The sequence below is a fragment of the Epithele typhae genome (genome assembly GCF_022376455.1).
Source record: "Epithele typhae strain CBS 203.58 chromosome Unknown BXZ73scaffold_8, whole genome shotgun sequence".
NCBI lineage: Eukaryota > Fungi > Basidiomycota > Agaricomycetes > Polyporales > Epitheliaceae > Epithele > Epithele typhae.
Window position 1 is genome coordinate 159,764 of NW_025954199.1, and position 23,845 is coordinate 183,608.

The 23,845-nt window shown below is 59.7% G+C and overlaps 9 protein-coding genes across 9 annotated transcripts; 4 read left to right on the forward strand and 5 right to left on the reverse strand.

Moving 5' to 3' along the window:
* Positions 1-354: 354 nt before the first annotated feature.
* On the forward strand, positions 355-1,579 carry BXZ73DRAFT_98592 (terpenoid synthase; the record flags this gene model as incomplete). The annotated part of the gene is made up of 4 exons (XM_048027737.1): positions 355-517; positions 575-788; positions 865-1,147; positions 1,217-1,579. The coding sequence occupies 4 exons, from the start codon at positions 355-357 to the stop codon at positions 1,577-1,579; spliced, it is 1,023 nt and encodes a 340-aa protein (XP_047880614.1).
* Positions 1,580-3,602: 2,023 nt separating this feature from the next.
* On the forward strand, positions 3,603-5,745 carry BXZ73DRAFT_88492 (cytochrome P450; the record flags this gene model as incomplete). The annotated part of the gene is made up of 11 exons (XM_048024971.1): positions 3,603-3,783; positions 3,848-3,977; positions 4,046-4,234; positions 4,288-4,552; positions 4,618-4,731; positions 4,877-4,960; positions 4,993-5,009; positions 5,032-5,145; positions 5,225-5,353; positions 5,439-5,585; positions 5,673-5,745. 11 exons carry the CDS (start codon positions 3,603-3,605, stop codon positions 5,743-5,745), a joined length of 1,443 nt encoding a protein of 480 aa, XP_047880615.1.
* Positions 5,746-6,963: 1,218 nt separating this feature from the next.
* On the reverse strand, positions 6,964-9,140 carry BXZ73DRAFT_42495 (subtilisin-like protein; the record flags this gene model as incomplete). Its single annotated transcript, XM_048018965.1, has 8 exons — positions 6,964-7,016; positions 7,072-7,255; positions 7,318-7,419; positions 7,473-7,542; positions 7,608-8,077; positions 8,129-8,227; positions 8,287-8,842; positions 8,902-9,140. 8 exons carry the CDS (start codon positions 9,138-9,140, stop codon positions 6,964-6,966), a joined length of 1,773 nt encoding a protein of 590 aa, XP_047880616.1.
* Positions 9,141-9,811: 671 nt separating this feature from the next.
* On the reverse strand, positions 9,812-11,701 carry BXZ73DRAFT_42389 (catalase; the record flags this gene model as incomplete). Its single annotated transcript, XM_048018947.1, has 7 exons — positions 9,812-9,969; positions 10,025-10,150; positions 10,217-10,679; positions 10,740-11,033; positions 11,094-11,251; positions 11,305-11,484; positions 11,545-11,701. 7 exons carry the CDS (start codon positions 11,699-11,701, stop codon positions 9,812-9,814), a joined length of 1,536 nt encoding a protein of 511 aa, XP_047880617.1.
* Positions 11,702-13,514: 1,813 nt separating this feature from the next.
* Positions 13,515-16,008, reverse strand: BXZ73DRAFT_98596 (uncharacterized protein; the record flags this gene model as incomplete). Its single annotated transcript, XM_048027738.1, has 10 exons — positions 13,515-13,668; positions 13,722-13,960; positions 14,014-14,294; positions 14,836-14,954; positions 15,006-15,070; positions 15,129-15,255; positions 15,305-15,409; positions 15,470-15,546; positions 15,605-15,799; positions 15,874-16,008. 10 exons carry the CDS (start codon positions 16,006-16,008, stop codon positions 13,515-13,517), a joined length of 1,497 nt encoding a protein of 498 aa, XP_047880618.1.
* A 539-nt stretch (positions 16,009-16,547) lies between these two features.
* Positions 16,548-17,685, reverse strand: BXZ73DRAFT_42420 (S-adenosyl-L-methionine-dependent methyltransferase; the record flags this gene model as incomplete). The annotated part of the gene is made up of 3 exons (XM_048018952.1): positions 16,548-17,080; positions 17,149-17,340; positions 17,397-17,685. The coding sequence occupies 3 exons, from the start codon at positions 17,683-17,685 to the stop codon at positions 16,548-16,550; spliced, it is 1,014 nt and encodes a 337-aa protein (XP_047880619.1).
* A 358-nt stretch (positions 17,686-18,043) lies between these two features.
* Positions 18,044-19,872, reverse strand: BXZ73DRAFT_42500 (amidase signature enzyme; the record flags this gene model as incomplete). Its single annotated transcript, XM_048018967.1, has 7 exons — positions 18,044-18,464; positions 18,524-18,656; positions 18,707-18,899; positions 18,953-19,089; positions 19,143-19,318; positions 19,373-19,513; positions 19,562-19,872. 7 exons carry the CDS (start codon positions 19,870-19,872, stop codon positions 18,044-18,046), a joined length of 1,512 nt encoding a protein of 503 aa, XP_047880620.1.
* Positions 19,873-20,047: 175 nt separating this feature from the next.
* On the forward strand, positions 20,048-21,699 carry BXZ73DRAFT_42512 (WD40 repeat-like protein; the record flags this gene model as incomplete). Its single annotated transcript, XM_048018971.1, has 5 exons — positions 20,048-20,531; positions 20,589-20,837; positions 20,945-21,024; positions 21,082-21,272; positions 21,327-21,699. 5 exons carry the CDS (start codon positions 20,048-20,050, stop codon positions 21,697-21,699), a joined length of 1,377 nt encoding a protein of 458 aa, XP_047880621.1.
* Positions 21,700-22,319: 620 nt separating this feature from the next.
* BXZ73DRAFT_88498 (heterokaryon incompatibility protein-domain-containing protein) lies at positions 22,320-23,462 on the forward strand (the record flags this gene model as incomplete). The annotated part of the gene is made up of 4 exons (XM_048024972.1): positions 22,320-22,451; positions 22,522-22,546; positions 22,636-23,214; positions 23,434-23,462. The coding sequence occupies 4 exons, from the start codon at positions 22,320-22,322 to the stop codon at positions 23,460-23,462; spliced, it is 765 nt and encodes a 254-aa protein (XP_047880622.1).
* Between the last annotated feature and the right edge of the window lie 383 nt (positions 23,463-23,845).

A 23,845-nucleotide genomic window follows, 5' to 3' on the forward strand; every position in this document is an offset into this window, starting at 1 on the left:
CATCCGCGGCGCGCAAGGTTCGCCCGCGGACGAGGTGCGAAAGCAGCTGGCCGTCCCTCTCGGGCTAGCGGGCGCGCACACGTTCTCACGCGCCGCAGGAGGCGCGCCGGCCGCCTCCGGGTGGCCGGTCTGCCACTCGGACCCTGCGTGCGCTCTGCGCTGCCAGTGCCTCGCTCGGTTGGACTAAAACATATGCAGCCATGGTGCGCGACAGGGGGAACAGTCGGGGAGCGCGTTCGCCATAAATGCCCGGGGTGAGCCTCGTTTGGACCAGCAGTGTTCCTCGACCGCCTCGCACCCCACATCGCAAGCCCCCGCCGCACTAGCCTTTCGCATCTCAAGCACCACCGAACCATGTCCAGCACCATCACTGTCCCCGACACCCTCGCCTCGTGGCCGTACCCGCGGCGCATCAACCCGCACTACGAGACCGTTGCGCCCGAGTCGGCGACCTGGGTGCGCGGCTTCCGCGCATTCGGTCCGCGCTCGCAGCGTGCGTTCGACAAGTGCAACTTTGGTTCGTGCTCTCGCCGTCATGTCCGTCGTGCTCCGGTTGCTTACCACAAGGTTGCAGGCCTCCTCGCCTCGCTCGCCTTCCCGTCGTTGAGCAGGGAGCACCTCCGCGTGGGATGCGACGTCATGAACCTGTTCTTCGTCTTCGACGAGCACACAGACACACTACCGGGAGACAGCGTCCGAGTCCTCGCGGATATCAGCATGGACGCCATGCTCCACCCCGACAAGGTTCGGCCGGAGAACGAGCCGGCAGTGGGGGAGATCACTAGGCAGTAAGTGGCGACAAACCCACGTCGCTATTTGCCATGAAACACGCAACGAAACGCCTAACCCCCTCCCGCTCCACAGGTTCTGGCTTAACGCACGGAGATGCTCGACGCCGACGTTCCAGCGGCGCTTCGTGTACGAGTGGCAGCTCTACGTCGACTCGGTCGTCGAGCAGGCCCGGGACAGGGACCACACTCGCTTCCGGACTGTAGAGGAGCATCTCGCCCTCCGGCGGTTCACGATCGGCTCCCGGCCGTCGTTCGCGATCATCGAACTTGGACTCGACATCCCCCAGGACGTCTTCGACGACCCGTTGCTCGTCGACCTCCGGGACACGATCACCGACATCCTCGCCCTGGACAACGTGCGTGCCTCTATTCATTCCCCACATCGTCCGCCGGACGTGACTGACATAACCCTCCGGCCCCCGCAGGACATGGCGTCGTACAACAAGGAGCAGGCGGCGGGGGACGACCTCCACAACGTCGTAACGCTCATCATGCACGCACAGCACGTCGATCTGCACGCCGCGCTCGCGCACGCCGCGGCGCTGCACGCGGAGCGCGCGCGCCACGTCCTCGACGACCTCGTCCCCGCCATCCACGCCCTGGACGTGCCGGCCGCGGTGGCTGCGGACCTCGCGTTCTACGTCGACGGCGTGCTCAACTGGCCGCGCGGGAACGACTGCTGGACGTTCGAGTCCATGCGCTACTTCGGCATCGACGGCCCCCGCGTCCAGCGCGAGCGCGTCGTCGAGCTCTACCCGAAGCGGCGAGCCGTCGCCCCGTGCGTCTGAGGCCTGAGGGCCGGGTGTGGTGTGTACGATAGTTTCCGCGGACGTGCGCCCTCGACGTGCGCCCTCGCCCTAGTCTCGCCCGTGTAGATAGTACTGTACGCTGTAATGCCATAGATCACGTCGTATGTAGTCATAATCGATCACGCTATCCCCATACGAACCTCGTCTGGACCCTGAACGCCTGCTTCTCAGCCTGTCCTTCCGCTCCGACGCGGCCCCATCGCTGGGGCTCTGCACTAGAAGGCTCTCGCCGGCCGGACCTCGTTCGCGCGATGGCTCGCCGTCAGCCCGAATCCGAACGTGCGCACGTACGACGAGGGGTCTGCAGTAGGCTAGCAGCTCATATCTGCGCCGCCCCCCTGCGCCGCACAGCGACCGCGGCGGCGCAGGGGCGCCCTTCGTTGATTCATTCTGAGGGCTGCAGGGGTCCGCACCCGGGGCAGAAGAAGGCGGGGTTCGTGCTTTCCACCTAGCGCACCTGCTCTCGGCCAGGGCCCTGGTCCTGGTGCTCGTGCGCAGATGCGTGTACATGGGCGTCCTGCGTGCCGCACACCTCCGGATGGGGCGGCGCCGTGGCGCGCCCGGTCACTGCTGGCCCGTCGGTGGCTCGCGCTAGAAGCGTCGGCGCAGCGCGCCGTGGGCGAGTGCGCATCGAGAAAGGCTAATTAGAGGCTCGCGCGCGAGATCTGCAGCGTCGCGAGGGCCGGAAGCTCGTGGCTGCCGGAACCCCGCCCGAGGAGTGGTTTCGGAGGGGGAGTGCAGAGTGCACGGACGGTGCTAAGGGACGGCCGGGCCCGGACGGTGTGCGAGGGCGAACGCTAAATGTTCGTGGAATTCGGGTGAGCCATAGCGGTCTAAAGTCCGGGTCCAGGGGCGGCCATGAGGGACGGCCTGGGGGGCTCCGCACTAACTCGATCGAGGAGGCTCGGTCGAGGTGAGCGTGCCGCCGGGTTCACGCTAAGGGAAATGCCTGAGTTTTCGGACTGGTGAGCGATGTGGTGCGGACGCAGTGAATGTGGCGTTACGTGGACACTCCGAGGGTTCAGAGCATGCGGCCGACGGCGTCCTCCGGGCAGGCTAAGGATGAATGCCGTGACGCCAGTTTTTCGTCTGAGGAGCAATTTGGATAAATCGCACCACTGCCGCCCGCTGATCGATATCGTGCTCTGAGAATGCCCAAGAATGATGACTGCGTGGATTCTGGACGAGCTTTAGTACAAGGAGCAGGCAGGGGGTGGCTGATGGCGCAAGCGGTGGCCAGAACAAGAGGCCGGGCGATGCTGAGCGGACGGGAGGAGGCGAACAACGCCGGGCCGTGGACCCGGCCGGAGCGACACAGCCACTTGTGGGCGCCACGGCGGAGCGGCAGGCCCGGGCCACGCGACCCGGCTCCCACGCCCGGCCGCGTCGTCTGCGGCGGCCCCAGGGTGCGCGACGGCTCCGGGGGATGAGCATACCTCGAGAACAAGGCGAGCACAGCGCATCGCACTCGCCACCACCGCTTTTTCCATGCTGCTTGTGCTCGTGCGGCGCGATGATGCTCCTCGCTCTGCGCGTTCGGATCCAAGCACGAAGGCGTTAACCCATTCTGCGGCTAGCACCAGGAAGCCATTCCCTCGGCGGCCCCTTCTCAGCTCCGTCCGCGCAATCGCCGATGGGCGAGCACAGGCTAGTCCGTGCCTCCGACCCGGAAGCCCAAGGTTCCGTTCCTGGTGCTCTGTCGTCCGAGTGCACCAACGGTGGCTGATCTACGATTATCTCTGCCCCGCCGTTTGGTAAGTGGACATTACCCTCACGCTCCCATTTGCGCTCTAGCGCTACCCTCGTCCGACAATGCGCCCGAACAGGGTCGAGCAGTCGTGCCCATCGTGCGCTGGCGCCACCGTCCTGCGGCGCGCATGGGCGGCAGCATGGATCCCGGGCCATAAAGGCATGTCGCAGCTACGCAGTCCAGACCAGCACGCCCCGCTACATCATGTTTCACTCTACCGAACTGCACTCCCTCCCTCCTCACTCAGACACAATGTTTCTCGTGGTCGGAGGCGCTCTCGTCGGGCTTCTCCTCCTTCGCTGGAGGATATCCAAACCTACTCAGTCACTTCCCCTCCCCCCTGGACCGAATGGCATCCCGCTCATCGGCAGCGTCATCGACATGTCCGACAAGCACCCTTGGAACAAGTTCCGCGACTGGGCCAGGGACTACGGTCAGTGTTTGCCCCGATGCTAGCGCTCAGGATATGTCGTGGACAGGGCTGACGTGCTGCGCAGGCGATATCGTCCATGTCAATCTCTTTGGACATTCCGTGATCGTCCTGAACACCTGGAAGGCGACCGTCGACTTGCTCGACGGTCGTTCGTCCAATTACAGCGACCGCCCCAACCTCCCGATTGTTCCTCTGTGAGTCGCGTCGGCGCACGGCTGCCTCCGACATGATGTCTCTTAACGCACTTCCGACATTCCGCCAGGCTGGGCATCGACTGGCACGTTCCATTCATGCCGTACGGGCCCCGATGGCGCAAGCACCGTCGCGTGATCCACCAGCTCGCGAACGACGCGGCGGTCAAGAAGCAGCTGCCGATACAGCAGCGGCGGGCAAGGCAGCTTCTCAGGCGGCTTCGGGACGCCCCCGAAGCCTACGCCGACCACACACTTTTGTGAGTGCGCCCAATCGCCGCGATCGGGCAGCGTCTCACCCGCTTCTCGCCAGCTCGATCGGGGCCGCGCTCATGGAGACCGTGTACGGAAACCTGTCCGAGGCCAAGATGGAGGAGCACCTCCACCTCGCCGAGAGCGCCACCCAGGCGCTCACCGAGGCCTTCCTCCCCGGCACGCTCGCGGTGCAGTACCTCCCCTTCCTGCGCTACTTCCCGTCGTGGATGCCCGGCGGGCAGTTCCAGACGCACCTGCTCGAGCTCCGGAGCCGGGTGAACGCATTCCTGAACAAGCCCTTTTACGAAGTCAAGGAAGCGATGGTGCGCATCAACATAGGTTTCATCTAACCTGTCGACGGACGGGCTAACGGGGCCGGGTGCTGCAGGCGAATGGATCCGCGGACTCGTGCTTCGTCACGCGGGGCCTTCGGGATGCTGAGCACCTGAAAGACGCCGACCTCCGGGACGAAGAAGACCTGATCAAGTACTGCGCGGCTGTCGTCTACAGTGGTGCGTGCTCTCCCCGGCCCCTTTCCCGCGCGCCGTCAATCTAAAGGCACGATCGCAGGCGGTCGGACACGGTCAGCCCAGCGTCCTCCCACGCCTTTCCTGTAGACTTCGCCCTGACATCGTTTCCCGCCGCAGTCGCAGTCGACGCTGCTCACGTTCCTGCTCGCCATGGTCCTCCATCCGGAGGCGCAGCGCAAGGCACAGGCCGAGCTCGACGAGGTCGTCGGCCCAACCGCCTCCCCGACTTCGAGGACCGCGACGCGCTCCCGTACGTCAACTCGGTCGTGAAGGAGTGCACGCGCTGGATCCCGTCGGCCGATCGGCTTCCCGCACGGGTGCTCTGAGGAGGACGACTACGGCGGGTACCGGATCCCCAAGGGCGCGACCATCATTCCCAACCACTGGTGCGTGGCCCCGCCCGCTGCTCAGGCCTCAGCTGCAGCCCGCGCTCATGCCGTCACATGTGTGCGCCCCCGCTGACAGGCTAATGCTGCACAACCCTGCGGAGTACCCGGACCCTGAGGCGTTCAACCCGGGGCGGTTCCTCCGGGACGGGAAGCCCGACGCGTCTGTCAGGGACCCGAACCTCGTCGCGTTCGGCTTTGGGCGCCGGTGCGTGCACGCTCGCTCCCCTCTACTGCCTGTTGCGCCTCGTCGCTGACCCTGGACCCCTCTTCGTGCGCTGCGTCAACGACAGCATCTGCCCAGGGCGCGCGATGGCCGACGCGGCGCTCTTCATCACCATCGCGTCGATCCTGCACGTGTTCGCGATCGCGCCCGCGCGCGACGAAGCCGGGAACCCGATCCTCCCGAGCCCGACGGACGTGACGTCGGCGCTGAACTGGTGAGTGCATCGTGGGCGGGGCTGCGCGGCCCCGTGCTTCTGCGGTCCTGGCGGCTGATACGCCGTTTCTCTCCCTCTCCGACGCAGCCGTCCGAAGCCGTTCGCGTACACGCTCGCGCCGCGCTCGAAGGCGGCGGAGGCTCTGATTGACGGGCTGTAGTTTCGTGTTTCGAGGACGCAGACTGGACGATTGCATCCGTTGTACTACTATGACCTTCTCCGCCCCTGCGCCCGCCGCCCAGACCATCATACTGTATACTCTATCCCGCGCCATGCTCCATGACTGGTTTTTTATTCATTCCGCTATGTACACACACCGCTTCGCCGCCCGATCGAATACAACATCAGTTCGCCCCCGCACACACACACGCCCAGCCAAGCCAACTCTGCGCCGCGTGCGTTCTCACCCACGCCCTGCGAAGCCGCCGCCGCCGGGGCGTCCGCTCTCGTAATGGAAAGAAGCCCGCGCCCAGGGTGTCTCGTCCCTCGAGTGTGGACGTCCTCCATTAATTATGTATGTACCTTACGCGACTCCGGGGCCGCCCCGGATCCGCTCCCGCCGGAGTCCGCTGTCGTCTACGCGGTGGCACGCGCGCGAGGGCCCACGCGCGCGGCTGCCGCGCCCCTGCTCGCACGACGAGCCCGCGCGGTCGGTTCTCGGGTATGCACATACTATGTGGCTGTTGTCGTGTCAGCGGCGCGACGGCGCGTGACGGCGCGCGGGACGCGATGGCGACCTAGTGCGCGTAGTGCGCGCGCGCCCGTCCGCTACCGTGTCGCATTGCATGGCACAGCAGCGGGGGTCGCGCTCGGAGTTCGGAGTTCGGGGTTCGGAGTTCGGACGTAACGCGCGGTGCCAAGGCCGTCGCGCTCGCGATGCGGGGCTCGCGAGGGCGAGGGGCGATCGCGAGCCGTGAAGTGGCCACATACATAATGCATGAGCAATCCGGACGCGCAGCTCGGGACAGAGGCGAGCATCGTCGCCGCCGCCGCGCGCGGTCGAGGGGCGCACGCGCGCGCACGTCTTGTTCGCGCCGCGCCGCGTCGGCGCAATGATTCTCCCGCGCAGAGTCCCTGTGCCTGCGCGCACGACAGAGCATCCCGCGCGCGCGGCGACGTTCTGACCTCTCAATCGCCGCTGCTATCGGTAGCGCGAGTACGGTGCCCTGCACGCGCGGTGCAAGATTCGACGATACGGGCGCCACTGGCTTAGGGGCGTGCGTGGGAGGGCGGGGCATGTGTTCGACCGTTGGAGTTAAGGTTCCAGGGGTCGTCATAGTGCTGCATTCGTGACCTCATCGCTTATAAACATACCACGCTAGCCAAGGCTAGCCAGTACGGACGTAACGGATCTGTATCCCAGACAGACGTCCGACGCTCACCCGAGCAGAGCCTGGAGCTTGCCAAAGTCGGGGGTCCGAAGCCAGTGACCTGTCGGCGAAACAGGTCAGCACGCCAGCCTCGCAACAACAGGAAGAGAGAGGACGCACCGGGTCCCAGCCCTCGACGGCGGTGAAGCCGGCGGTGTTGCAGCCCGGGTTCGTGCCGGACGTGATGTCGTTGAAGCCGGCGGTGCCGATCGAGTACAGGAGCGGGTTCAGGAAGCCGAGCGCGGGCTTGCCTTGCGACAGGCGGTAGTCGTTCAGGAGGGCGATCACCCCGGCGACGGTCTACACCGCGAACATCGCGAACATTCAGACGGGGCGCGGGGACGAGACGGGGGTACACGCACGGGGGACGACGCGGAGGTGCCGCCGACGCGGTAGGTGAAGCCGGCGTAGACGACGGCGAAGTTCTCGGCCTGCGCGGAAACGTCGGGGTAGGCACGGCCGCTCTTGCTGGTGGGCAGTCAGTATGCATGTCACACAGAAGGCGGATGGTTTGCACGCCACTTGTAGAGGCCTTCGTAGGTGATCCGAGGGTGGTCAGGAAGCCCGCGACAGCCTCGGTCTGGTAGCTGCAAACGCGACGATCTCCATCAGCACACCTCTCGATCGACGCCCACAACGAGGACCAACGCACTCAGGCATGGCGAACATGTCCGAGAAGCCCCCGCCAGACAGACCCGCCGCGACCTCGGGGTTCACGCTCTCCGTGCCGCCGACGGCGGTCACGAACGGGCACGACGCCGGGAAGTGGGGCAGGAACTTGGTCGTGTTCGCGCCGTCGTTGGACGTGCAGTGGCTCCCGACGCCGCTGTCCCCGGACGAGAAGAGGACGGAGCTCCCGCGCGCGCCGAGCTGCGCGAACAGGTGGCACACCTCCACCGCGTAGTCGGGCGGGATCGTCTGCTCCGGCTCGCCGTAGCTCGTCGTGAACGTCTGCGGGATCGCGTCCTGCGCGAGGATGAAGTGAAGCCAGTCGAGGTAGGGCTCGTTCGTGTTCGTCGGCGTGCTGCCGTCGGGGATGAACGGCGGCGAGCCGCCGGTGCTGTAGTAGGTGTTGGGCGTGGGGTAGGCCATGCCGATCGTGTACTGGATGTCGAGGTTCGCCTGTGCGATCTGTGAGCGGCTGATCGCGGCCGGAGCAGGCAGGCGACGCACCTCGATACCCGGGTCAGACTGGTCGTCTCCACCATCGTTGACCAGAACCGTCTCGAACGAGGAGCCGACGGCGTCGGTGCGGTACCGCCTGAGGAAAGTCTATCGAGGCCGCGCACAGCGTGAGTAACGCCCGTGTAACGTGCGATGAACAAACTTACCTGGAGGTCCGCGCGGTTCGCGTACTGATCGAGATACCCAGCAACCCCAAGAGAGTTCACGTCGGTCGCCGCGGGCACGTATCCAGTCGTGTTGTACAGCGCATGGAGGCAGTCGGGCGTGATAAGGCTCGCGCAGCTCGAGGGCACGCTCGCGAGCGTGCCGGGACGCGCAACGCGCACCGCGGAGACCTCCTCCGCGACGGGGGCGCCGAGGTCGGCGTGGTGCGCGGTGCGCATCGCGCGCATCGTGCCAAAGTACGTCGTCGGCGCGACGACGGACACGCGCCCGCGCAGCGCGGCGGGGAGCGAGTAGCTCATCGCGCGGACGACGCGCTCGTCGCTGTCCGCGTGGCGGTAGACGGCGTACTCGTTCCCGAGCATGCGCTCCGCCTGCGCGACGGTCACGCGGAGCGTGAGCCAGTCGCCCGCGGGCGAGCGCCGCGCGGACGCGGCGTCGAGGTCGTGCGCGGCGAGCCAGGCTTCGACGAGGTCGACGGTCTGGGGGTGCGGCGCGACGAGCTCCGCGATCTGGTCCTTGGAGAGGTGCTGGCCGTACCTGACCGCGTTGTGTCGTCAGTGAACGGACTCGCATGATGCCACGCAGATCACACGCACCGAGAGTGGGCGGGGTCGCTGACCTGGTACAGGTTGGCGACGAGCTCGTCGAAGCGGTCCTGCTTGAGCCCGATGCGCATGTCGAACGAGTAGTCCGCGGGCGCGGGCGCGTGGTACGCCCAGCCGCGCGGGGTCTCCGCCCAGGCGTGCTTGACCTCGAAGTCGTCCCAGCGCTTCGCGAAGGGCTTCGAGGCGGCGAGGTGGGTGAGCCCGAGGAGGAGCACGGAGGTCAGGAACATGGCGGCGGGTGACGGCGAGCCGTTGGCGGGTGGGCTTGCATGGCGGCCTCCTTTATACGTGTTCCTCCATCCCTAGGTACAGGGCCTCTCCGAGCAGCAGCGTGCGCACCATCTGACCGTCGACGGTGCATGCACGGCGATAGATGGCCCAGCAGCAGCCTTCCGGTCGACCCATAAGGACCATCCGTGAGAGCACTGGGTCTGGCTATTTTATCAGCTAGAAAAGAAGTGTGATTCACATCAGGCCAAGACCCTTGTCTTGTCGCCAAGGGGGGAAGGAGGAGGGCAAGCTGCGTGGAGGAATAGATGAATCTAGGTTCAGGCGCTTGATAGCCTCAACTTCGTCCACTGCTGCTTAAGTAAGCTTACCACGTCCAGCCGAAGCATCGCAAACAACCTGCTCTGTCTTAGTGGACCCTAGCTCCTTGACCTTGCAGACCGACGACGCTTCTGCGAGAATATTTCCTCTTGATATCCGAGAATTGCTGATGAAATGATGAGGCACCTGAGATCGCCCAGGTCGTTTCTGGAATGCAGGAAGTCTTGGCAGTAGTGATCACGTTCAGACCAGTCTGTAGCATGGCTATCAGAGTTTCCTCCATGTGAAGCTCACTAAATCCGTGAAATGTATGTTCAGTCTTCTACTCGTACATTGGTGACGTCATGTCTCTCTAACAATCTCCGGTCTTCTCATTAATCAACAGAGTGGAAGAGCGTCGCCCTTCTAACTCGACGACCGACTTGACCTTCAGAGGCTGCACGGGCGGGACCTTGATAGCTTCCGCGATCCGATCCGATAGAGACTGGTCAACTGCGGCAAAGATAGCGACTGATGTCAAGAAGTCAGTGATCCCACACGGGTCCAACGGTGGATAGCCACATACGTTGACGAGCCTTGATCTCTGCGCTTCTCACTCCGCCGAGAGCGGGCGCGATGTTCCCAACGAACCGCTCCCGGTCGGCGTCGCTAAACACCTTCTGCCACAGGGCGCGAGGCTGCTCGAAATCGACTGCATGAGAAAGGCAAGCCGTCAGCACGCCGCCCGACATTCGACGCAAGCGAACACAACACGCACGCTCCGTGACCTCGGACAGGAAGCCCATCGCGCGCCCGAGCCACACCTCGTGCTGGACCTCCGCCCTCGTCCGGTACCGCATCGGCGCGAGGCTGCTCGCGTAGTTCGGCCGCGCGCCCTGGTTGTCGAGCGCCATCGCGCCGTCGCGCTGGAAGTTCGCGACGGGCGCGGCGGGCGCGTTCGCGGGCAGCTGCGCGTGGTTCACGCCCAGGCGGTAGCGCGCCGCGTCCGGGTACGCGAACAGGCGCGCCTGGAGGACCGGGTCCGCGGAGGGCGCCCAGCCGGGGACGACGCGCGAGGGCGAGAAGGCGAGCTGCTCGACCTCGGCGAAGTAGTTCGCCGGGTTGTGGTCGAGCACGACGCGCGCGCACGGGCGCAGCGGGAAGTCGGCGTGCGGCCAGACCTTGGTCATGTCGAGGATCGAGTAGCGGAAGTGCTCGGCCTGCTCGGGCGTCATCGTTTGCTGTGGAGGGGAAGACGTCAGTGTCTGGGGCGAAGGGGCGCGGGCGCGGGCGCGACATACTACCAAGACGGTCCATGAAGGGTACTCGCCCCTCTCGATGTCCTCGTACATCGCCTGAATGCCGTAGTCTGGGTTCTCGCCTGCGAGGCGCTGGGCCTCCGCCCCGGTGAGTGTCTTGAAGCCACGATCGTTGCGCAGTTGAACGCGAATGTAGGTGAACTTTCCCTGAGCGTTGATGAACTTGTAGGTAGAACCGGAGTAGCCGTGGACGCGATGGTACCCATCAGGGGTGCCTCGATCTGAGAAGTTTATCATGATCTGGTGAATAGTCTCGGGGTTCTGAGAGAAGAAATCCTGAAAGCCGTTGGAGCACATGTCAGACGAGCCGCAGCAGAGATAGGGAGACAAACTTACCCATCCTTCTTCAACAGCGGGTAGATGGGTCGCGGGGTTTCGCTTGTGGGTGTGATTAAGCGCGGGGAACTTGGACGGATCGCGAATGAAAAAGACGGGGGAGTTGTTAAAGACCCAGTCGAGGTTTCCTTCTTCTGTCTTGATCTTTACAGCGAACCCTGAACCGCATGATGAGTCCCTGGAGGTCAACAAAGTATATGAAGTTACTTACCGTGAGTATCACGAATTGTGTCCGCAGAGCCGGACTCAGTAACGACTAGAGAATGACGCATAGTGACAGGTGCGCGATTTCCGACTTTACTGAAGAGAGCGGCGCAAGTAAGGTCCGTGATGTCATGCGTGACCTCGATATACCCATGGGCTCCGGCGCCTCGAGCATGAACAACACGTTCTAAGTGAGTGTATGTGGTTAGGGGGAGATGGGAGGAGCAATGGCCGCGTATGAACTCACCGGGGATGCGTTCACGAGCAAAATGGGCAAGAGCTTCGATGGCGTCGGAGTCTTGCAAGAGGAGAGGCCCAACGTTGCCTATCCTTTGGAAGGAGTAAGGTTCTGAGACAGGTGTCCCGGTGGACGTGGTGTACAGGGCATCGACGGTGGCAGACATGATCCGGAATGATGTGAGGAGGGAGTGTGCTGGTAAATTCTGTCAACAGGCCAGCTATTTGTACTCCGAGGTACTCACACCATATTCTGTGTATACAATGATACCGGCACTGATGATTGCACCTCGCGGACGCTGTCCTCCGTGCATGCCCGTGAGGTTGAGGGCCGGGAAATCCAAGTCTTCCCAGAACCTACGGTGACGTACACATTGGCAAACGCCCTTCGGAGGTCAAATCAGTTGCTCTCTTTGGTGGAAGCCGTTCCCATCTGGGCCGCGTGAGGGCCGGTAAACAACGCGTCTTTTCAAATTCATTCCTCCACACCAAATTCGTCGTCGAAATGCAAACACTACTCGCAGAGCCTGCCGCTGACGATTGTGTTAGTAGAAGAAAGACGCCAATGAGCCCATGAACTCCAGTCGGGAACGTCAGATATAGTAGGTCGTAGCTTGGACATAGCTGACTCCACCCTACGACGGCTTTTCATGTGTTAAGAGGAGACAAGAAGCACGGCGTAGCAGCGGGCTTTCTTCTACTGGCCCTGAATGAGTCGCGGCGTGGGTGGAAATCGGATACGTATTCGCTCAGCGATAAGAACCTCTGTCTGCGCCGTTCCTGGGGTTTCTCACCTGCTCCTGAACCGCGACGCTTGTTGAGAGCCTGTAGTCTCTTTTAGGCTAACCTTCTAACGAGTGCCTGGAGGAAATAAGAGAGAGAAGTGTTCGGGCGCCACTTGCACATTGCCGCCCAGATTGATTTGCATGGATGACAATCGCGCGCTCCGTTTTCAGCCGTGCTCTCCGTCTACACCCGGTAACGTCAGTAACGCGGCGCAGCCCCGGCGACGCTCTGCCACTGGCAGCAACGGTCCCGTGTTGCGCAATGCGTTCCTGCCCCGGCTCCGCCATGAGCTACTTTTTCGTCTTGCACTGTTCCGCGCCCGTTCTACGTTCGAGCTTCCACCGCTCCAATTTAATGCTGTACTTCGGGACTGGCTGCGGAGTCAGTACTCAGTATGCAGCGGTCAGCCACGTTCCGCACCGAGTTTCGGAGGTGCGCCGGGTGGGTCTCGAGGGCGATGAGCTCTCCTCACTCTTCGAGCTACAACGAGTGCGAGTCCGTCAAAGTCGTACAGCTGAATTCCGCATCAGGCTTCGTCCCATGTTCATGAATTGGCAGGGGTCGGCCCGGGGCCATTCCATCATTCAGGCCAGGAGGTCAACTCAAGCCCGAGTTTCCGGGCCCAGTGCAGGGCCTATTCCTCGGGGGAGATACATCCAAATTTTCGGACCGCGGGTTCCCCTAGAAGAGGGGTAACATCCCTTGATCCCAACCAACCGAATTGGCGGACAGGTTTTTGAGGGGGGCGCATTCAGGAGAGATGTGTCCACTGTTCATTGCCCGCCCAGTTGAACTGGCCGTCAGGTGTACCTGGCTGTGGGTTTTGAAGCAGGATGGCACATCAACGCGGCGGAGGTATTATACCGCCTCCCAATCTTATGGGGGATCTCCGCCGATTGATCATAGTCTTGCGAGAACAGTCCACAGACTCTGGAGCGGCGCCCTCGGGTACGAGGCTCGGAGATACTCCAGGGGTAATTCGAGACCGGCGGTTCCGAAGCCTTCCGCAAGACACGATTCGTCGGCTTGAGGCCGACTGGCAGTTTCCTGGTGAAACCCCTCTAATTTCGTCTTATTGACCACAATATAAAAGGACCGGAGCTACAGAAGACATGGCAATGTGAACACGGCAAGGAGGAAGTCCTATGGTGCGCAATCTATGAGCCGACCCGCCCTCCCTCCGCCTGACTTCCTCTACTTCCTGCAGTCGATACGAGGAGAGTACCAGTGGTAAACATGCGGCGTGTTCTTGCAAAGGAGAGGGTTAGGGAAAGCCAGACCGTCCTTCAGAGCCTGCGCCGGAGAAGGGGGCGGAATCCAGGGAACGATCCGATCCTGTGAACGAAGACTGGAGAGACTGAGATCAGTAGACCTACTACAAGCACCTGCAATAAGACTCACAGGTGCTTAAGGTTCTTGATCATCGACTCCCACGGGACGCTCAAGTCGTTCAGGCAGCTCGTCCACACGACGTCCAATCCGGTCGGCGGGTTTTCCATCGCCTCGGCGACGATGTCTCGCTCGAGTTGGAGGACATGCGGGAGCTCGTCCTCGCGGACCTGAGCCCACGAGCACTGGGCGAGTTGTGCAGGGTGACCGCCGCCTTCTGGCTCGCACTTGCAGTCCCAGGCGTGTTTGAGCTGCAAGCGCCGTCAGCCGACCGAACACAAGCAGCCGTAACCGGCGAACTCACCGCTGCTCGCCAGCCGTACGCAAACCAGCGCCCTTCGTTATGTTCATTCACGCATGTGGTGCATCGGAGGCGCTTCTGGGACGCCTCCAAATCTTCGATCGTCGCCCTTGACGGATCGATGTCCAATGCGCGTACGATTGAACGCATGGCCTCGATGGTCCACAGGTTCACGTCCTCCTTTTTGAGGACATTTGTGGAGAAGGGGCAAGTCGCGCCATCAAACGCATCATCCCAGTGCGAGTAGTGGTGAATGGTTTCTGCGCTGAGTGCCCAATGATAGACTGAAGGCAGACTAGGTCTGTCGCATCTTCGAGTGCAGTGATGTCCTAGGATGTCGGGATAGTGGAGAAAGGCACCGCCACAAGGACCGGAGCAAAAGAAAATCCCCATGGCCAAAGCAAGAGGATCGATGTTGGGAGAGCCTGAGGGTAGGTAGCTACCCAAGACCTGCCTGAGCTTGGCGCGGCGTCTTGACATCCATGGGCCGTGTAGCTTCGAGATGACGTTCTCGAGGTGAGGGCCTAGATGCGTGGTGGGGATACTGTGCGGAAGTTCTACCAATGACTTGATTTCATCTCTGTTCCCTACATCTGCAAGGTGTGGCCGACAGAGATCACGCGGAGTTTTCGGGGTGCTGTAGTGAAGGAAGATGGCCGCTCGGACAGCATTGAGACGGGGTGACATTTCTTTGAGTATTTTATTGTATACCATGTCCCGGCCGATCCCCAAGAGAATTTCCAGTGCATCGTGGGGGATCACCTCCATGTCTCCTCAAAATGAGCGTTAGACTTTGGCAGGTGAAATGTAAGCAATGGCACGCACTTGGGACCCTCCCTGGTTCAAACGAGCGAAGTGAAGGGAGCGCGAGTAGGTACCGGATGCCTTCGCCAATGAAATCCAAGACCTCTGACCAGTTCTGGCTTCGGAGTGTCTCAATGATCCTTGAGACACATTTCAGCGCTAACTGTCGCATAGAGAAGATATAAACCCACTGTTGCTCGCGTGCTCTATCGTCTGCTCGTTCTTCCGCCTCCCACTTCTTTCCTTGAGAGATATACTATTTATGCCACATTGATGAGAATTCGCAAGCCGATTGTTCATGGCAAAGAACATACTTTAACCCGTTCTTCTCCTTCGCTCCGCCTTCGCAAGAAGAACCGATAGGAGTCGGGGTCTCTCTTCCAATCCTGCTTCCACTCGCGAAGAGAGGACTTCAAGACACGCCAAGTGCATGTGCCATCTCTGAGCCATTAATTTCAGTGAACTGTCTCACAGAGGTCAAATTGCTTACCTCTCGACATGGCGATACTGCGCTTCCGCAGAGATCCACATTTTCCCCATCGGACTGGCTGGGACTTCGTTGGCATCGGCATCCCGGCTGTCTTCCCAATGGGAGCTAGACAGCGGGAAGAGGCGCGTAAGCGACAATGAGGCGCAACGTTGCGAACACACTTACACCTCGAGCACGCAGCCCTCACAGTATCGAGCAAACCAAGGCCAAATGATTTCTCTCACTCCATCCGTGCCGCAGTTCTAGGAGAGGGGAAAGGGTATGAGTACCTGCACGCGAGAAGCTTGGTAGAGTACTCACATGGCAAGAAGGCATGTACAACAACCGGATGAACGCGTATGTGCTTAACCATGGTGGCCTTTCCGGCAGTTCTTCCGCACGTTTGATGGTTCTCTCCCACAAAGACCGATTAGACTGGTCCCAGAGGAACGCCCTCAGCTGCTTGGACGATAAGCTGATGTTGTAGAGGATCTTCGGGTGCAGCTCTTGGAAGACCTACGGCGACCACCCAGTGAGCGGGGCGTGACAGAAGAAAGATCTAGATGGTCAACGAGGGAGGCGAGGCGTACCAATAGTTGCAGCTCGGTTGGTAGACAGAGCAGTCTGGCGAGCATTCCTCTGCCTGGCGAGTCCTCTTGCTTCGCTTTCTTTCTCTTGTCTCCCACGAAGTCGAGTTCTTCATCGTTCTTCCGCTTCGTGGCCATGGCCAAGGGTGGGGAGACAGACCGCAGGGTGAGTGGCGGAGAGGCAAGTGGCGGAGAGGCAAGTGGCAGAGAGGTGGAGAGACGAGTCACGGAAAGGTGCAGAAGTAAGTGGCGGTCGGAGTGGCTGACAATGAAGGGGTTTTCTCGACGCGCGTGTGGGCAGCTGGAGACAGGTGAAGGCGAGTTGTTGGCAAGGTCGAGGCAGATGGGCACTGGAGGGTTGGTGCACGGAACCAAAAGAATACGGAGGTGTGGGATGGGCGGCAATCCGTATGTTGGTTTCAACCAGTCGAGTATGCCCAGATGGGAAGACAATAGCGGGCGAGCCGCAAACGCGTGACGTCACGCAGTGGTCTCCCCTGAGCTGGTGATCGCGTCCACCGACATGACAATAGACTCTCGCTGAAGGCCCGAGCGCAATAGAGATAAAGACCAAGGCCGCGTTCGAAGACGCGAAGTCCTGTTATGATGGTACACAAAAAACAGGTCACCACCGTGCTAGAAACAGCAGTCTGCATGTAAAAACATACCGAACGCGTCTATGCCTCGAACATATTTTCTTGGCCCGTCACGAAACCGCCGAAGTAGCAAGTCAGAGCTTTCAACTTCGTCCCCATCCACTCCTCTTCGACTTCGACCTTCTCCACCGCCGCGCCAGTGGAGGAATCCTTCACGAGGGCCGAGATCTCTTCGAGATTCGAATTCCGGGGGAGGAAATACGCGATGTTCTTGGTGATACCGCGCGCGATCTTGAAGAGTTCCGCACCATGAACGGGCCGTATGCTCTCCAGGCTGTAATCCGCGTGTGCCTCTCCCTCTTCTCCTGTGGCAGCCACCTTCGCGGAGGCTTTGGTTGGTGAGCCGGCAAGATAGGCCGGGCCGCCCCAGGGAGGACTAAGGAAGACGGCGTCGATCTTCCGCCGCGCACGGCTCGAGTTCGCGGCGTTATTCAGGGTGCGCGCAAACGAGAAGAAGTCCATGAGGACGAATTCTATGCGGTCTTCTACACCATAAAGCGCGGCGTTGTGACGCGCTAGCGCAAGACGGATCGGAGATACGTCAAGCGCGATGACTGCGAGGGGGGCAGAACGGCCTTGTGGGCATGGGGCGACGCAATACGCAGAAATGACCGGCACGCACCTCGCTCACAGGTCTTCGCAAACGCGATGGCGTTCCCTCCGACCCCACAGAACGCGTCAAGCACGACATCGCATCTACATCGTTCTGCAATTTGGTCTGCGATCTTCTCGGGTGTTACGCTGTACCATCCTTCTTCGTCCAGAAGACACCCAGACGAGTACAGCGAGAAGAAACGTTCTCGCTGAGAAAAGTCTGGCCTTCCGTGTGAGCTCCTCGTGCCACTTCGCGCGTGATACGATATTACTCACACTTTTGTAGGTGCTCGGGAACCTGCGATGCCTCCGTGTAAAAGGGAACCAGACCCGTTGCGTCAATCCTCTCCAGCCCAGAACCCAGAAGGCCCGTTCGGAGTTTTTGCTTCTTCTTAGGCCGAGGTTCCGGGGTTTCCAGTATGTTCTCTTCGTTTTTCGAGTCTGCTGCGCCTTGTGCGGGGGTGACACTGATGCTGGAAGAAGTGGCAAATGGTTCTGGCGTGTTGTTGTTTGCTTCGAGCACGAATCGCGCGAGACCACCGATATTCGACTTTCTTTTTCCCATGACGCGTATTCCCTGGGTCTTGTAGGGGTTGTGGAATACGCAAGGGCTTTGTAGGGACAATAGAAAGGGATAAGACGTGAAGGGATGAGGGAAAGTTTCCGTCCGCGTCGTGGCCGCGAGCCAGACGCGTTGCCCCGGCGTCCGAGTTTCTCGGACCTGGGGAGTTATCGAGTCTCCACTGGTGGCCGATCCCTTCGCGGACTGGAGGTTCATGTAGCCGAAAGTGAAGCTACACACGACTTGGTGAGACACTCGCAGGCTGGTAAGATATTCGTCCAGAGCAAGGTGAAAACTAATGTATGACCAGTCGTAAATTAAGCAAGTACTAGTATCTACGCTTTATGGAGGTTGCACCTGATCAAGGACCCGACGACCCGACGGTGCGACAATGTTCAATCACTTCGCCCACCTTCAGAACAAGCTCATCAGTACCCCACTGACCCACGATACTGACACCAATGGGCCATCCATCGGTTCCTTTCCCTCCCGGAACACTTAGCGCCGGAAGCCCGGCCAGGGAGGCTGGAACGGTCATGACATCTTGGACATAGGCATCGAGGGCAGAGTCCGCATCTTCGCGGTCGGCTGCTGTACTCGTTGGAAGAAGAGGTGCGGTCTGAATGGCGGAAGGGTGGATGAGGACGTGTACTCCGTTTTGTGCTGTTGGTGTGGCGGAGTGTGACGACAATAGGGCGTTGGGTATGCAGAACAAGCGGTCGAAGTCGGCCTTGATATGCCGTCGCACGCGCTGAGCTTGTAGGAAGTAGTTCTCGAAAGCACTGTAAGAACGAAGTTGGTGAGATCTTCTGTGAGCCTTTGTTAGAGCTACTGCACTCACTCCGCAGAAAGTGCGTGCGTCCCGAGGAGTATTCGACGCTGCACTTCACTCCCAAATCCTTGCGAACGGGTGAGGGCGTAGATATTCGCTGTTTTCGTGAGATCGGCTCCGGGGGGAGGCGTTACACGCATGCCTAAAAACTCAATATCACAATCTCCTTCTGTATATGCAGATAACACTCACCATACTCAACACCATCATATCGAGCAAGATTGCTGCTGGCCTCTGCGCTTGAGATGACGTAGTAGACGCTGAGCGCGTAAGGGGTGGTGGGTAGAGAGACAGGTATAACAGTCGCCCCGTGAGCCTGTAACTGAGAGATAACACTTCTGACAGTTTCCACTACATCGCTTTGGAGTTCGGCGGGAAAGTATTCCTGCGTGCGTCGTTGGAAAACGCCGTATGGATGCGCGACTGGGGAGTACTGACCTGCGGGATGCCAACCCGTAGTCCTGCCAAAGACTCGCCACGGATAGCATCGTGGCTTCGGCACAACTCAGCAGCCCTGTCTCTAATGTGTTGTGGGGCTGCTGTGGGATCACGAATGTCGTAGTTTGCCAATGTGTCTAGACTTCTCTTTGAGGAAAAGCACAGCATCTTATGAGACAGAAGGACTCACCGTGCACACGTTTCACCGTGGAAACGCGGGCTCCAAGTACTCCTACACAATCCATGCTGTCCGCGAAAGAGACGACGCCCCAACGACTAACGATCCCATACGAAGGCTTGAGACCGACGACTCCACAGTAAGAAGCTGGCAATCTCACGGAACCGCCAGTATCCGTGCCTAGGGCACTGTTCTTCAAAAATTTTCAGAAATGATCGCGTAGGTACTGACGGCCAACGTACGCATCACACAGCCCAGCTGCGACGGCAGCAGCGCTCCCTCCAGAACTACCTCCGGCCGAGCGGTGCTGCTGGCCATGTTCCGAGTCCTGGATAGCAAGGGGATTGACAACTGCGCCATGAATGGAGTGGATGTTGAGGGAACTGAGATGTTTGAGCGACTTTCAGGAGGCAATATGCTAGACGGCTTACCCCATGCCAAACTCGTCACAGTTGGTCTTCCCTACGATCTCTGCCCCGCTGTTCGATAGTAGAGAAACGACAGTTGCATCATACGGTGATGAGAAGTTCTCAAGCATCTTCGAGGAGCATGTCGTCGGCATCGACTTGGTACAGATGTTATCCTTCACAGCCAGTCGAAATCCCGTCAATGAACCCGGTCGTGTCGGAGGAATGGGAGAGTCAGTCGTCCCAGGTACAAGGGCGCGAATGGAAGAGCTGTGGTGTAACCGTCGAGATGCATGGCGACGCGAGGATATCCGTAGAACTGGACGAGAGGACATCGGAATGGACTGCCAGTGCAACCACGGTGCGATCGCTCAGCGGTGAGCGGAAGACACGGCCCGAGGGGGCGCGTTCTTTGTGCATGTTGTCCAAGAGCCCCGGATCCTAACACACGCAAACATCCGCCCCGCGTTTCCTCTTTCGGAAAATTTCTGGCCTTTTCCTCCCTCGATCATGTCTTCCCGCTCTGCATCCTCTGGCACACTCAAACCAAGCTTGAAGAAGAAAGCGAAGATAGTCCCGCAAATCCATTCCAATCCTTCAAAGCCCAAATTCCACATAGAAGCCGATGCTCCTGCCCTCAGCGCGAAAGCTAAGGGGAAAGCCCGGGCCGTAACTCCCCCGCCCAAAAAGCAGAAGAAAGCCAGCGTCCAGGTATCTGACCCGAGCTCTTCTCTGCCTACATCCTTCAAGGTTGTTTTCGGCTCCTACGAGAAACTACTCTACGGTCTCGAAGGCACTGTGTACTCGGAAGGGTTGAAGTACGCCTTCGATTTAAAACCCATCTTCATTTTCCCTGCACATGTATCGTGCATCAAGTCTGTCTCGGCTTCCCCAGAAGGAGGGAAATGGTTGGCGACTGGGAGTGACGACGAGATAATCAAAGTCTGGGATCTGCGGAGGCGGAAGGAGATCGGAGGGCTCATGCACCATCAAGGTGTGTACTTCCGGCTGCTACCATAAATACTATATTCGAATGGCGAGATCTTCACAGGGTCCATCACACACCTCGTCTTCCCTTCGCGTTCTTACCTCCTCTCTGCCTCCGAAGACGGCACGCTTTGCTTGTTCCGAGCACGGGACTGGGCCGTGCTGCGCGAGCTCAAGGGACATAAGGGTCGCGTCAATTCGGTCGCAGTACACAAGTCTTGCAAGGTTGCCCTTAGTGTAGGCAAGGACAGGACATTGCGTATGTGGGACCTCATGCGCGGCAAGGGTTCTGCAAGTATAAAATTGGGCAAAGGTATGTTCCGTTATCCCGTGAGCCTCTAGATCTCGAAACGGTGCCATAACCCCCACTCTTTCACGCATCCCCTTACGATTGGGACTTACGCTCACAATATCGCGCAGAGGGTGAACTAGTGCGGTGGTCTGTGGATGGCTCAATTTTTGGCGTACAAACTCAAAACACAATCGACATCTATAACACTGTACGCCGGGCTGTTCTTCGATGTTGTCTCGCCTCGATACTTATGTTTGCCACCTAGGACATGGAACTTCTTCACACCGTCACCCATCCATCCCGCATACAGGATATCCACTTTTGCAAGCGCATCATTGGCGAGGGCGACTTGCTGCTCGTCGGTGCTGAAGACAAGAAGCTGACGATATATACTGTTCCGGACGATCGTACGCAAATACCTGCGGTCATCGCAGAGATGGTTGGCCACAGCAATCGGTGGGTGTTCTTCGTAGACTACCCAAAAGAGGTACCAATGACCAAGTCTTCTAGCGTAAAAGCCGTCGACGCGATACGCATAAGCCTACCGGAAGGGTCGTCACGCGAGTCTACCACCGTTGTCTGCACGGTCTCTTCAGACGGGAAGGTCCGTCTGTACGACTTGGCTCTTGTCCCCGAAACCTCCGTGGAGACAATACAGCTCGACCCTCTGGCGGAGTACGACACGAAGGGCACTCGCTTGACGTGCGTCACCTTGGCGGATGGGGACCAGTCTCCCTCTGTTCAGGGGAAGCGGAAGCGCGGCAATGTCGAAGAGAGTGGCTCGGAAGACGAAGCTGAGATTGAACTAGAAGGCGAACAAATTGGAGCCGAAGCTCAAGAAGAGGAGGAGGGGATCGATGGTGGTGACTCCGAAGCGGAGTGATAGCGGCACGGTACGACATCGGGCACCTCTGACTCTATGTATTGCAGCAGATATCACATTACCCCCATTGCCTCAATACTATCGGCTGGTCTTCTGGACCATTCGCTGCTTCTTCCTTTCCCACCATATCCACTCGGTCTGACTTCTCTCGCGAATCGTTCTGTTCTCGTGCTCTAAGCCGGTCTCGCTGACTTGTCTAAATAACCGTCGTCCCATGCGTGGCGGCGAACGGGCGTCGCCCTCAACAGGAAGGCAGGTTTCAATAAGCCGCTGCATCAAGCTCTGCTTCGCTCGGTAATGTCATCTCTGCGCATGCACGCATATTGGGCATTTCTGACACGGGCCCAGCTCTTCCGGCCCGAAGTCGAGACGTTCTGTGACCGTGGGATGGGCGGGTGAGTTCACCTCGCAGTACATTATCTTGACTCGCCGCTGACTTCGCCGTCCTTCCCACCGTCTATCTCCCCATCTCCGCCCCACGCCCTGCACACCCACCTGCCCACTCAGTCCAACCCCGACGGAGTTCTGGCTTTTCTTTCCAGAGCTTTGCCCTGCTGTGAGTCATGGCAACTAGCCTTGTGACAGCAAGACACCCTGTTGACGACCCATTCATTAGCGAGATGTGGCTACTTGGTACAGCACGCGCAAATCTCGTTTCATTTTCTCGCCCCGAGGATGTAAAGGGGGGATATGCCATCCTTTCACACACCTGGCTCCGGCCTGAAGAAGGAGAAGAAGACACCTTCCAGAAGGTGCAAGCGCTCAACAGGGAGTGCCAACGACGTCGGGATGGGGACAACTCACTACCACAAACGGTCGAAGAGCTCCGGGACTTCATCGTCAAAGTGTCCACCACTAAACGAACACCCTCCGCAACGTCACGGCCTCTCCAGCCCCGGGCTGCCTTCAATCCCCGCGATCGACTGTTCTCCAAAGTCCGCCAATTCCTGATTCTCGCAGAGAAAGATGGCTACGATTACGCGTGGGTTGACACCTGCTGCATTGATAAAACCAGCAGTACGGAACTTACGGAAGCGATCAACTCCATGTTCCGCTACTACGCTCTCTCCACCGTTTGCTACGTCTACCTGGCCGATGTAGACGACTTCTCTGACGACTTCTCTCACGATCTTGCTTCATCCCGTTTGAGGAGATGCAGATGGATCACTCGTGGCTGGACGCTCCAAGAGCTTCTCGCCTCGCGGGCCCTTTTCTTCTTTTCGAAGACATGGACACCCTTCGGCAGCAAGTTCGGGCTCTCAGGAGCCCTCAAGGACGCGACTGGCATCCCTGCGGAAGTCCTGCGATTTGAAACGCCGTTCGCGGATATGAGCATCGCGGCGCGCATGTCCTGGGCGTCGAGTCGCGTCACCACGAGGATTGAAGATCGCGCTTATTGTTTGTTTGGCTTGTTCGGGATCAACATCCCGGTTCTTTACGGAGAAGGCGGGAACGCGTTCTATCGACTGCTTGAAGAGATTATGAAGATTTCTGGCGACCCTTCTTTATTCCTCTGTAGTGCTCGTCCTGTGCCAATACTTCAAATCGATGATCCACGCAACGGGTGGGATCAGGTCCACGTACATTCTGGCTCGGAATCCCTCTATCTCTTCCCACCAGACCCAGAGTGGTATTATCACTCAAGTACCGTGTCTTATGAAAAACCGATCACAGGACCAGCAGCCATGACGACGGTGTCACAGTGTTCGTCTCTTTTTACTGAAATTTATGTAGTGGCAGTACTGAAGCCTGTTGAGCAGTGACGGAACCCCAACTTCCACCAGAAACGCTCACAGCACATGGATCGACTGGGCTCGGACGACCCATATTTTCCACCACGCCGGACGGAGTGCTCCTCACTGCGCCCGTATTTCACATGACGAAAAATCAGACACCCTTACTCCTGGTCAACCTCTTCTGCAAAAGTCTCGCGCCATATTTTCCTCCTACCCTCGGTCCGCACTACCTTCTACTCCAGAAGCATTCCACATCGCTCACTCGGCAAGGACACCCTATGTATATACCTGCGACGCCTCGACGCGTCCATGCCAAGTTCCCCGTCCCTCACGACCAGTGGGTGATGGAGGAGATACACATTGTCTCGCGGCCCTGCTACTCCGGGGATCTTCGGCCAGCGACGCGTAAC